The sequence below is a fragment of the Camponotus vicinus genome, unplaced genomic scaffold (assembly GCF_025532165.1).
Source record: "Camponotus vicinus isolate PSW18456_S1 unplaced genomic scaffold, iyCamVici1.0 SCAF_3, whole genome shotgun sequence".
In the NCBI taxonomy this organism is placed as follows: Eukaryota; Metazoa; Arthropoda; class Insecta; order Hymenoptera; family Formicidae; genus Camponotus; species Camponotus vicinus.
This window is the reverse complement of record NW_028141967.1, coordinates 23,537,580-23,551,809: the sequence shown is the minus strand read 5'-3', so window position 1 is coordinate 23,551,809 and position 14,230 is coordinate 23,537,580. Positions and strand designations below refer to the sequence as shown.

Sequence of the window (14,230 nt, the reverse complement as noted above, 5' to 3'; positions counted from 1 at the left end):
TCTTGAGAAGTTGGTGTATATGCACATTCCACAAATATAATAGAACCATTATTGCCATGTGGACTAATTAGACGAATATGACGAATAAAACACCTTCTTTAATAAATGGAAAAATTTCTTACAAATTCCAAGAAATTTTTAGAAAGGTATAGAAATTTATTTTAGAATGTATATAAAATATTTTTATATGAAATATTATTTTAGAATGTATATAAAATAATTCGTAAATAAAATGTCTCCTTTGCTTACGTTTAACAAATTTATATAAAAAAGTTTGATTAACATTATTAACAATATAAATAGTAATATATAATGAACCAACAGCTGATTGATTTATAATATCGACATAAACAGAGAAAATTTTTATATTTCTACTACGAAATTAAAAATTCTTCCATCACATCGTACAATTCGTATATTTCGCACATAGTAGTCATCGATCTTTCAATATTTAGTAGTTCTAGCAATTCTCCCTCTGTGCGTCATTCACCCTCGGGTCTAATAAACGCACATTTAACGAGCGCCGTTAATTTCGCAACTAACACTAGCCAGCTGAAGGTGGGTTATAGCCATGAACGCATTTACTTCTGGGTCACATCAGAGAGTACATCTGTCTCTCTCTTTCTCTCTCCCTCGCCATAAAAACGTAATTACGATTTTCACGAGTGCGATATCGTCGTTTCCGAACGCGATGCAAGTGAACGCCCGCGTGTTTCTTCGTCGTCGACTGCGCTTTTTCAGGCTGATTAGCAATTACCAGGACGGTATGAGATTGACGCGGTGTAAGAATAACGATTTGCGCAACCACAATCCGTTATATTTCTCCCGCGAGTGTACCTCTGCGCGGAGAACAACCCCGTCCCGCGAGTGTACCTTTGCACGGATGTTAATACGCTACGCGATGTTGAACGCGTAGCGGAATCGCGTTGCAAAATCTGGAAAGTTTAACGATTCCAATTATTTTGTAACGCCACGCGCTCACGTTGTTTGAATCAGAACAGATAGATAAAGAGGGAGAGTAAAAAAGAAAATAAAAGAGAGAGGAAGATGATCGTGTGTACACTAGTTGGTGCAGCGAACGCACGAGAAATATTAATACTCGTGTTATATCACGCAGTGATGCCCGAGGAAGATTTTTATGTGATCTTTAAACAATACTTTGAAAAATTTTATGAAATTAAATATGTGCCAAGTTGGAAGAGAGAGAGAGAGAGAGAGAGAGAGAGAGAGAGAGAGAGAGAAACAGAACAGAGAGTGAAAGAAAGAAAAAAATAGAAGGAAATGGAGAGAAAAGAACATCATTAATCGAGATTTTAATATTACTCATATATGCGTATGAATATATGACGATGTAAGAGAATATTAATAAAAGATATTAATAAAATATAACATAAAAATTATAAAATGTAACGATGTGAATAAAATATGTATATTATGTATTTCTGAGATTACTTAAATTTTGAGAGATATATAGATGTATACTGCTATATATAAGTGATTTCCAAATATAAAAAAAAATCGAAAATGCAGATTAACTTGCCTATGCACATCACTACATCGCAATCCGAACGCGCTTTCCCCCGCGGGGAACCCAATGCTGTAATTCATGCATCGCTGCAATCGATAAACTGATCTCCGGCACGTGAACGAAGCAGCTTTTGCCTGTAATACATAATACATTAATCGGGCCGTGTACGACTATTTCATACTCGTATATTAATCTTTCGCCCGCAGGTTCACCTTTGTTTATTCAAAAATAAAATTGTGTCCATTTAAATGAAACAATATATCGTAAGAAAATAAAAAAAATATTAAAAAGTTGTAGTTTTGGATATTTTGGATATTGTAAAAATTTGGAATTGTCATATTTTCGAACATCGTCATTTTTTTAAAGAGTTCCTCTCAAATAAGAAGGTAAACTATCTTTTTCTTATATTCTAAATACGAATAATGAGTTTATAAAATGATAAGATATTATGACGAACAGTTATATCAGTATTTTCGAAATTCTAGATAAAGATAATGTTTCATAATGTTGTTAAATTATAAAAAAGATCTCCCACACATCAAAATGTCGAACTGTCGAAATGTCCCTGAACTATCGTAATTATCTGTGTTCGTTCATTGTTTCTTTTTGCGCGCTGAGTCGAGACACAATCGCGAAAACGCGAAATCGCAAGACGTAAGCGCTAAATAAAGTGGATGTTGCAATTAGCGGTTAATAAGCGCGCGAATCATCGCGAATGAATCATCCATCGACGGCGAATCATGATTTACGCGCATCTGACCGTGAAAATCGAAAAAAGACTTGAAATCATCGTTCATACTTATGATTTCTATCACGGATTCAGTCTTGATATTCAGTATTGATATTCAAATTTCATTCGTCATTAATAGTTGCATTTATGGCATTAACGTAACACATTACATTGTTCATGACAGTCTGATTGTTCCAGAGAAGTAGTGAAACGCGCGAAAATATTCGCGGATAATTGCCAATAAAAAAATCATTTGGACAAGTGAGATTCTTTACGTAAGGTGATTTATGTAAGAAACTTTCGTTGAAAAAAAAATTACACGATATGCAAGGATCTAGGATTCAATTTATTAGGATTGAGGTTTCTCTTACTTGAATTCATATCGCATATGATTCGAATTTATATAGTAGAGACGATGTGTGTAAATGTGCGTACAATTTTCTTCGATAAAAATAACAATTAATTAATATATAATATGTATATTACCTAAGTATATGTATATTACATAAGTTCTCTCCATATCTCTATTGAAAAATGTAAGATATCGATGCATAATTTTAACTAATATCGCTTAGATAAATTTAACTTTTGATTTGGGAAAATCAATATAACGGAACTCTGTCTCTTAACATAATTCGTTTTACGTAAACTCTTTAAAGAAATCATAAAAAGACTATAAAAAATAAAATAATAAATATAGAAGATAATTCTGGATTTTAACAATAAAAAAGAAAATGACAATTAAAGTCGCTTTTAAATTAATGAAGCATAATAAACACTCTATAAAAAACGCAGTTTTATTGCGATTAAATGTTCGAAATAATTGCAATAATAAATTAGCAATTAATAATCATAAATTAATAATTATAAATGTGTATAATAGTTAATAATAATTATATAAAATACATACAAATAATTATTATTATATCACAATTCGCCATCTTTTTAATAAAGATCTTCGCGCTCATGAGGTCATATACAAAGTGTTCCAATATGAAAGGCAGAGAAAAGGAACGATGTCGTTAAACGAATTGCCAGGTGCGCTAAATCCACGATCTTGACGATCAACTAGAATGCCGATCGATGACGCCTCGTTTTCATCAAACGGAACGAGCAATGTCGACGACGATCAGTTTTTATATCCGCCGAGTCAAGTCAAGTGCTCCACATTTCCATCCAAGGACGGGATGATGATTAGAAGAATACTTCAAGATATCCAGTCTCTGATCTTTTTTAAATTATATATATATGATACGTAAAAAGAGGAAAACATGTATTTTCTTAAATATTTTAAATTAAGTATTATGTCAAATTAAGTGTTATACACAAATTATCCACTCCTTATCACACTCCATTATCTTTCTAAATAAAAACACAAATAATTATTTATTAAATATTGATTCGATTTTTTCAATGAATTTTTTCATTATAGAAATTGATTGTATCAAAAAACTAGTTATATGATAAATATATAATATAATCGTCAAGACAATTCACTAGCAAAAATATATAAAATTCCCCGCATATAAAATGGCAGAAAGAATTAAAAAAAAAAATAAAGTGGAAAAATGATGAAAGTATAATCCATCATTAGAAACCGATTCTAATTTTTCCCCACCCACCTTTTCCGATTTAAATTACCGGATTTTCGCGAGCATAATTAAATGATTAAAACTTGACTAGACCCAGGGGCGGTAGCCCCTCCGAGGACGACGTAGAAGTTTTACTTTCTAGGCGAGAGCGACGTTTGCTCGCGTTCCCCGCAGATATGGGAATCCGTGTAGCCGCCGGGGATTGTGGCGCAATTGCCATCCTTGGACACGAATCTGGAGCAACGTGCTTCGGTGTGCCCGACGTGTTGGAAACTGATTTGACCTATCGGTGTGGGGGAGACGATAAAACTCCAATCGATCGCGAGATTGCAAAATTTTATCAGAAAATTTTATCAGAAAATGTGGAATCACCAAATCTTTATTATTTATATTATAATTATTTATCATCTCTTTACATTAAAATACAGATATAATTTGTTTTATATATATTATGCAAATTATTATTAATATATATAATTTCAGAAAATATTTTTTTAATCAGATCTCTCTTTGCAATCATCGCTGTGTATAGTTATAATATATATATATCATAAAAGCAAGAGCAAAAGTGTGTGCAAGATCGCGAAAGATGATTATCGGATAATGAGAACAATAAATCTTCGCCTTGAATACGCTAAGAACATTCGCAAAAAGAATGGAATGATATTATTTACAAGCAGATAAGTGAATTAATCTAATTATATATATTTCCATTTAACTTTTCATTAATTAAAGAACAGAATAATTTCAAAATTTAAAAAAAACGATTTGAGCTAGATTTAAATAATTTATAATTCGAGATAGAATTTGGACTCATATAGCAATTTTTCTCATTTATATAATTATGATTGCAACTTTATGCATAAAATTGTAGATAGCATCTTATGTTGAAAATCATTAAGTAAAAGATATATTTTGCAAAAAATTCATTTTATATAATTAATAACTTATATAATGTAAAAATAAAAATATATATAATAATTATATATATAATACTATTACATAATCTCCATAATTAATTATAATTTGCTTTGTCATAAATTGTAAACAATCTAAGATAAAGTTTAATGCTTCTTATTACAAGTGCCATTTATTCACTTCAGAATGCTCAGTAATGACTTTGAGAGCGACAAACATGAAACTGATGCTTCTTATACGCGTGAAATAATATGGTTCTCCGTGTGATGAAATGGGTGGTGCTATCCAATACCCTTCACTCGCAAGCACTTTGAATTGCGCTGCACAAATGACAACGATTTATTGCCAGAGCTATTCACTCTGCAAAGAAATGTTACCGTACCAGGCAATTTATCCATGTTCTGCAATAAAAAATACGAGATCTAGTAAAATGTAAACCTGACCTATTTCAATCAATATAAAAATAAAAAAAATAAAGAGTATGATATAAATAAAAATAATAATAAAAAAATTTTTATATATTCTATAAATTTTTATATGAATTATATTTATATAAAATATTATATACATAAAAATATTATATACATAAAACATATAAAAAAATATATATATAAATATATAAAATATTGATGAAAAGAACAATTAAATGCTTGTATAAATAAATAAGTAGAAAAAATTATATATTATTTAAATATGATAATATGATGTGGTAATTAAATTTCAGACAATAAAATTCCTGTTTTTAATGAATACAAAAGTATTTATTTATAAAATAAATAAATAAATATATATAACAAATAATTAAAAATAATGTAATAATTGTTTTTATAAATGTATTTATGTAAAAAATTAAATCCCTGTCTTATTGTAACAAGTAGAGAGAAAAATATGGATATATATAAATTATATTTCAATTTTTTGTAATAGATTTTGATTTTGTAATTAAATTTTATATTTTTTCAGTAAACTGTATACGTGTATATGCTTCCTGTCCATATCACGAAAAAAAAAAGCCGCTTTGGACTTTTAAATAAATAATACGAAATTAAAAATGAAAGTGTAATTCGAAAATACAACCGAGCGCACGGAATATGTATATCATAGTATATCTACATATGTATATCATGGTAGGTTCTGCGGAAGTTTACGTTTATCTACGCATTTTCTATAATCCTCATTGGCGCGAAACACGTTACGAGGAATGCAGAAGCTGAAACTACACAAGCTTGATACATACATATACGCAAACTTTCATCGCGAAAGCGTGGCACGTCATCGATCGAAATAAGATCGTATTACCGTATCCCGGAAGAAAATGAACGGTTACTGCAACCAGAAGCGCCGTAAAACGTATTAAACAGGTCGTAACTAAATTACATATATAAGTCTCCCTCCCCTGATGCCTAATATGTCCGAAAGCGCTCTGCATACGCATTTCCTACATTTGAAAATTTTTCTCCGACACGCGAAAGGATAAATGTCGCAGACTCTGTTATTACATGTGCTGTTGAATTCTTTGCAAGTTATTAATTTTTTCTACTCGTCGCATACATACTTGATGGTACGATATGCAACGTGTTTAATTATGATGTACATATAATTAGTCATACTAATGAACAATTGTGTAAGAAAAATAATTATTGATTCGATGAAAGATATTTCTTTGAAAAATTATGCAACTTTATCACAAAAAGCTGAAAAGACAAACGATAGATCTCTCTTTTTTACGAAATTTTTAATTATATTTATAACATGCTAAAAAATTTAGAAAAAAATAGACATATTAAAAACGCTTTTCTATATTGACGTAAAAGCCAGAAAATGATTACGAAATATAATACACCGCCAATATCCACCATAGAAAAATATTTTTCTCAATATATCAATTATATATAAAGAAGAGTTATATAATATACTTGTTTAATATCTCGTATTAAAATATTTTAGAACGTTCACCAGCAGTCTCGCAAATGCCAGTTTTACACATGATTTGTCGCCATTTTCGTATCAAATCGCCAGATCAACATATATGTTGAAATATCGTACAAAAAAGAAACATTAATCACTAACATTAGCCAACGGCCGAAACGCTGCATTTTCGAAGCAGAAATTTCATATGTAAATCAATAAAAATAGAGAAAATATGTAAATAAATAAAAAATAATGTTTTACCTTAAACTTTTCACAATATCTAAGTTTCAAAACAAGTTGTTAGATACTTGATGACTTTAATAATTTGAAATAAACTATTGAAATTTCTAATAATTACAATTATTTAATAACAATGTTTGATCTCAGAAAGAATCTTTAGAATATAATAATAATTAACTATTTAATTATAAATTTCCTTATATTATAATTAATATTAATACCTTTAACATTATTATTAAAGTTAATTTCTCGGAGATTAAACGCGGCGAGGTAATGCACATGTGTTTGACAGCTGGCGGAAACACATGTTTTTGACAGCTGGCGACATCTATCGGCATCAACAGTTAATACTGAAACAAAGATTTCGATCAGAGCGCATCTGAGTGCATCTTCTGCTGCGTATCGTGTGTGTGCTTTGTATAAATGGCTGTCGTGAAAAAAAACAGTGTGATCGCGACAACGACACGAGAATATTTCTAAATTCGTCTTTTCATTCGTAATTCTCTCGGTCATCGTGTGTGCGTGAAAAATTACCTAGCGATGCTGTCGATGGACGGCAATGGCAACGGCATATCTAGCAATGAGGTTACATCTCCAGATATTTTGTTAATTGTCAAAAAATTGACAGGAGCCACGAAATGGGCTATTTCGAATTGACCTTGGAGACCTCGTGTGGCGAAAACGCGAAATTCGAGATTCAGGGCTACCAATGCTAACAAAAGAAAAATAAAATTTACTATTCAATAATTCATGTCCACGGTTGCAATTGAGTGGAGGTTAGATTAGATAAGGATTCGCAATTATCTTTTTCTCTCTCTTTTAATTGCATCTTCACAAAACATCACAGTCGAAGTTGAAATTTCTAAAATTCGCTTTAAAAACACGAGAAGTCTCCACGTCAATAAGGAGAATAATAAATTAAAGGTTAAGCAAGATTAAATCATCTATTCCTGTGCTATTTGCTGACAAGATGCCAATTAGAAACATAGATTTTTCGTTATATTAAAAAGTACATCAAAAATTTCAAAAAATAGTGATGGAATTGTTATTTATTTTCAAGTTATGCGAATGCCAAAAAAAATTTTAACTGCTGCCGGTTTGACATGTAAACAGCTGATCGAGTCACTTCGAGCTTGTGCCCGTTTTTATCAATGCGATTTAATTAATTAAATTAAATTGCAAGATAATATTACAATTAAGAAAATTTTTATTATATATGTTAATTATATATTAGAAGATATCCTACAATATTAAAATAAAGATTAAATTTAAACTGTATTAATTCGTCGAATATCAATATAAATATAAAAAATATCAAATTTAGCAATTACTATATTACAGCTATCTGCTTCATTTAAATGCACTTTACATATTTAATTTCTTTATTAAGCATAAGCATCTTTCCTTTTTCTAAACCATAAGCAAATAAATATAAAAAGTAATAAATTTAGCTATTCATTTCTCGTAGCCTTTATTAAAAAATATCTAATGAATAATATAAATAATTATTATATCAATATTGGAAATATAGGAAAGCATGACCAAATCTGAAGATTCTTTAGCACCCAATATTCTTGGATTAAGCAGACCTAAAGAATGGACTTACACAATGAGAAGGCACATGCAGGTAATTAATAATTTAACGCAATATACAACTACATATTTCTACAAAGATCAAATTTTGCAACATATTTTGTCAATTATATTGATAAAAAATGTCATGCAAACATAAGTCTGCAAAAATGATTGCTTTTTGATTTTTATAGCTTTACAAAATTTATAAAAAAGAAACGAATAGTTAAATTTCTCATTTCTTTTATTTTTGCAAGAGAAAGAGAAAAGGACAAATTATATATCATTAATAGTAACTTAAGAATCATTAGTATCTACATTATTAGTACTAAATCTATTGCACATTACACGCAGGAGGTGGTACCTGGAGTATTTCTTGGCCCATATAGTGCTGCTAGCCGTTCCAATTTACAATCTTTGCTAGACCATGGAATAACACATATAATTTGCATCAGACAAGCTATTGAGGCAAATTTTATAAAGCCCAACTTTCCCCATAAATTTAAGTATGTAATATTTTAATTATGATAATAATGAGTAATAAAATCATTTAATATAAAAAAGAATTACAAAAATTTTTAAAAATTCTTGACGAAAGCCCTGAGTCTTTGTAATTTTTTTTTTATTCTTAATAATTAATTTTATAATATCTTAATATATATAATTTTATTTTCTGATTTTGCTACATTATCTCTCTTCATATTTTTAATATATTATTAAAATTTATTTAATTTAAAATTAATATTCTCTCTTAATTCTTCCATTCTTACAATATCTTCTATATGTGTACATTATTAACACCTGATTCAGGTTAATGGTATATATATTTTATTATCTCTTAAAGATACCTAGTTTTGGACATTGCCGATACGATGACGGAAAATATCATTCAACATTTCAAGAAAGTAAAGGTTTTCATTGACGAAAGTTTAAGTTTAAATGGACGTGTTTTGGTTCATGGAAATGCTGGCATCTCGAGATCTGCCGCACTGGTTCTGGCATACATTATGGAAACATATGAACTTTCACAAGCGTAAGCGTTTTCCTTTTAACATATACATTATTATTCAATATAAAGCTAAAAATTTGAATATAAAATTATATAAAACTTATAATTGAAAAATATTATTTATATATATTAAAAATATATTATAATTGAATAATATTGAAAGATATTTCAACTCCTTTTCATTTAACAGAGTGTGCAAAATTTATTTCATAAATTATTCTATGAATTTTTGTTTGCAGTGAAATTGCAATAATAATAAATTTTTCTAATATTTATTCTAGGCAAGCATATATAATAGTACAGCAGCGAAGATTCTGTATAAATCCCAATGAGGGTTTTATAATACAATTAAGAGAGTACGAACCTATTTATAAAGCCGAGAAGATGTTGAAACATAATCAACAAAGTTTGGAAAGTCAATGTAGCAAACGAACAATCCATCAAATTGACTTGGATAATCAACAAGATAAGATTGGCGATGTGACTAATAGTTGATGTTAATTTAGAGCAGAGAAATAATTTAGGAAGAAAAAAGACCAAAGTTACCAAGATTTGTATTAAATCAAACTGATAAAATTTATTTTTATTTTAACCGCATTGTGTACAATGAAAGATTTTCCTTCTTATTCTTTTTAAATAGAGCAAGTATATATATATATATATATATATATATATATAAGCAATTGAAAAAAAAGAAACTAAACCTGAATACCAAAATTTCCAGTATTCTTACTATAGTGAATAACATCTGGCTTGGTAACAATCTAATCACTGGGTTGATTAGAATAATTAGTAAATTATCTTTAACCTTCAATACCGTTTAGTTATTCAAGACTCTCATTGTGATTATGTTGAATTATAATACCAAAAACGAGAATTTCATGTGAATTTTTATGAAATAAATTTTAAAAAATTTTTTATTTCTAATATCATTTAATATAACCGTAATAAGGAGACAAAAGCTTCAACAAAATTCTAGAATGAATTAGCTTAATTATAAATTTTGAATATATATATTTAATATAAAAAATATCTCTAATCAAAATCTGATAAAGAAAATATCTAATAAAAGAAATATAGATTAATAATGTCAAAATAATGTCTAATGCTCTATTTTTTATTTACAATAATCTTTAATTGCATGTAACTGTTGTTAAAAAAATTGATATTTATAAAATATGTATACATGTATATTATATATTATAAACGATATTTTTAAAAAGGTCCTTTTCATTTTATCATCATTTATTTTTTTGTAGATACATTTTAATAATATTTAAGTTTGAATAACATATTATTATCTTATCTTAAAATTGACACAAATTCGTCTTTAGTAATGTTTTTATTTAAAATAGTATTTTTTGAATTACTTGACCTTAGCTGGAAATTCTATGCATACTATTTTCTCTTCATTTCCGTCCACCAATTCCCACTTAATATCCACATTCACCTAAAGAAAAAATAATAAAAGATATATTTTTAATTATATTTTTAATTATTGAAACATTTTTTAATTGATTTATTATATTATAAAACTTTTAATTAACAGACTTTAAAAATCTTATAAATTTTTACTTTGTAAAGATAAAATTTTTTGACATGTTTCGAAAGAAATATATATAGATTAATTTTAAATATATCTCAATCTAAATCAAATTTAAATTACGAAATAGAAATAGCAAGTATAAATGTAAAAAAAAGTAAATATAAATTTTAAATGTGCTAGTTACCGAAGGGAATATTTTCTGCACGAACAGTGAAGTTGTGTAAGTATACTCTTGATCCTTATGCAGAGGACATTTGAGTCCATCATGAGAATCCGTACATGCATTAGGATTATTTAGAGGAAAAGGTACTGGAATATCAAGCAATACGCCATATACGCGTACATCGACTTGATTGATGTCCTCATCTGCAAAGAAAATTTGCGAATAATCATTATGAATAGATAAGGGTTATATATGTAACTATTAATATTTTTTAACTATTATTGAAAATCTAGAATAAAAAAGAAAAAATAGATATATATATTGGTTAATTTTTCAAACATAAGTTAGAATTACTTACTCGGTATGAACTTAATAGTTATCGATGCGTTAGTGCCACGCACTAAAGCACAGCGTGAATCCGATTCTTTACATCCCGAGACCGATATTTCCGTAAACTTCCCCAATGGTGAACCTAGGGTAGAATGGAAAAAAGTAAATATAAATTATAGCAAAATTTAGATAAGTATAGTAAATATAATTAACACGTAATATATAAATATATTACAGATATATTTTTACATTTATCACAAATGCTAAGCATATATTACATATATCAATAAATAAATAGTATAAAAAAAGAGAGAGAGAGACTGTATTCCTTATTTGCAATAATGCAATAAAATTACACATCTAAGTTTATATATATAAATTTATATAATAAATGATTTAAAAAAATAATATAATAATATCTTTATATTAAATTGTATTATAATTATTTTTAGTAATAATAAAAAATATTTTATAATAAAATTTCAAGAAATTTAACTATATTTATCATCAATAAAATTCTCAGAAATATGTATGAGATTACATTTACTATTTTAAAAAACATAATTTACATTTTCAGTAAAAAAATTTCCTTAAATAAGAAATTCTTTAAAGATAAATTCCTAGTATTGATGATCAACACCGAACTTTGTTATTTGTATTATACATTCTTATCTCGAATGATAATACTGGAATAAGATGAATAACACGCGGGCACAAGTCATCATTAGTCTCTTTTCAATAAATGATATAATAAGAATATGCATTACACATATTTTCATTCTTGATTTTGACAGGTCGCACATACATGAAATAATAATATAATAGGGGAGACAGTTTTACAATTGGAGACAAAAATGTGATAAGACAAAATGCGGTAAGATGATAAAAATACGGCAAGACAAAAATGCGATGCATTTTATTAAAGAAAAATGATATAATGCTATTCTACAAAAGATTGTTGGAGATTATACAATCAAACAATACATTTTTTACTATCTTTTGTAAAATAAAAAATTCCTTGTATTTCCATCTTTAAAATAAAATAAAGATGAAAAATATATATATATATAAAATATGAATTAAATATAAAAAATTAAATAATTGAAGCAAAAAAACATGATATAAAGTAAAATATAAAATTTAAATAAAAGTAGCAAATATAATTATTTCGTAATAATCGGGATTTAATATTTACCTTCTTCGAAGGGGACTTAATTTCCTATGACATAGATACATACAATAATACAATAAAATAGTAATAGACGCGTTTATGACAATAGATGCATTTACGTTGTCATAAAAAAGCTATAAAAATCATTCGTGCATATACTTATTGTTATAGTATCTATACGCATGCTTATCTTCATGCGTGTCTCCATTGAAATCTGAACTCTTATTCAAATTAGATCTATCAGTTTCACTTCCACGTATATTATTTGCATTCAAACAAACGTGCATGAGGCTTTGGAAAGGCTAATAAAGAAAAAAACAAATTCTACGAATGGTGATTAAAATGAATTGATCTTCTTACTGCCTTTCTTTCTTCAAATTGATTTTTATCTTCTTCAAATAATATGATATTTCTATGATATTTTATCAGGTGATAATACGATAAATATGATAAAATTCCTGAAAAATATAGCGCTCTTTTACCATCATAATTGTTACCAACGCCATCATAATTGTTACCAACGCTGATTATAATTGACGTTAATTAATATATCTAATTTCGTACGAATGTTTCTTTCTCTCTTTCTCCATTACAATAATATTAGCATTCCTATCAAGATTTTAAAATTCTAAATGTGCAATATAAACAATTGTCTGAAGATATAATATTCTTAAAGCACTGCAATGGTCATTAATATCGATTACAATATTAATAATTATAATTTCGTACGACGCGGATTTGTAATCCCGCTTCAAATTTTCTATCAAATTAAAATGAATTTTGCAAAGGCTCAAAGAGAGAAAGAGAGAGGATATAAATCGAAATGTAAACAAGAAAAAAAGACCGATAACAACCAAAACAGCTGATGTAAAAACATATGAGTATGCATACATTAAATTAAAATTACAAAATATTATATAAAACCAACGATTCTCACTTTAGGACTCTCCTCGATAATAATATACCCTGGCGAAAATAAATATCGGAGCGTAAGTGTTAACGCTTCATTTACGTTTCGTTGTTTCAATTTACGCCTCCTAGAAGCTTAATTCGTTTACACTTCTGTTACTCTTTCCTTACACTCGACTTACGCTCCGATATTTATTTTCGCCAGGGTATGTATACATGAATATTGACAATATATGAACTGTATTTTTAGTTCTGTCATTGGCCTTTCTTTATAATTTACATTTCGATTTCCTAAGTTTTTCAACATGCTCGAATAGTATACAACTCTCTTCTCCTAAGACTATTAAAGTTTCACAAAACGCATATATACTCACCACAATTGTCGAAGTGGACGGCGAGACAAAACGCAGAACAATACAAAACGCATAGAAGCGCAAGCACGCCGCTCATTGATCGGTTCATGTTGCTGATACGTCTACGCTGTTGCTACTTGTACGACTTTCGCACGGCTATTAACGCCACTGCGTTGCTTCATCGTATATAAAGCGTTGCAAAGCGCGCCACATCCCCTGACAATATTCAGCGCCACTGATCTGATATCGTCAGTACCA

The 14,230-nt window shown here is 28.2% G+C and overlaps 2 protein-coding genes and 1 long non-coding RNA gene across 5 annotated transcripts; 1 reads left to right on the top strand and 2 right to left on the bottom strand.

Moving 5' to 3' along the window:
• Positions 1 to 4,864: 4,864 nt before the first annotated feature.
• LOC145968305 (uncharacterized) lies at positions 4,865 to 7,599 on the bottom strand. The gene is made up of 4 exons (XR_014437707.1): positions 7,454 to 7,599; positions 7,141 to 7,269; positions 5,151 to 5,169; positions 4,865 to 5,088 (listed from the first exon to the last, which is right to left on the bottom strand). It is a non-coding gene; the product is annotated as an uncharacterized LOC145968305 (long non-coding RNA).
• Positions 7,294 to 10,415, top strand: LOC145968302 (serine/threonine/tyrosine-interacting protein). 3 transcript variants are annotated; one of them, XM_083093683.1, is made up of 5 exons: positions 7,294 to 7,504; positions 8,451 to 8,546; positions 8,846 to 8,997; positions 9,336 to 9,524; positions 9,782 to 10,415. In XM_083093683.1, exons 1-5 carry the CDS (start codon positions 7,460 to 7,462, stop codon positions 9,993 to 9,995), a joined length of 696 nt encoding a protein of 231 aa, XP_082949809.1. In that variant the 5' UTR covers positions 7,294 to 7,459; the 3' UTR covers positions 9,996 to 10,415. The 3 variants fall into 3 exon arrangements, with proteins under 3 accessions (XP_082949809.1, XP_082949811.1, XP_082949810.1); XM_083093685.1 differs by lacking the exon at positions 7,294 to 7,504 and adding an exon at positions 7,539 to 7,695; XM_083093684.1 differs by lacking the exon at positions 7,294 to 7,504 and adding an exon at positions 7,702 to 7,843.
• Positions 10,416 to 10,727: 312 nt separating this feature from the next.
• LOC145968304 (NPC intracellular cholesterol transporter 2 homolog a-like) lies at positions 10,728 to 14,152 on the bottom strand. The gene is made up of 4 exons (XM_083093686.1): positions 13,994 to 14,152; positions 11,568 to 11,681; positions 11,231 to 11,412; positions 10,728 to 10,950 (listed from the first exon to the last, which is right to left on the bottom strand). The coding sequence occupies exons 1-4, from the start codon at positions 14,079 to 14,081 to the stop codon at positions 10,867 to 10,869; spliced, it is 468 nt and encodes a 155-aa protein (XP_082949812.1). The 5' UTR covers positions 14,082 to 14,152; the 3' UTR covers positions 10,728 to 10,866.
• Positions 14,153 to 14,230: the final 78 nt, after the last annotated feature.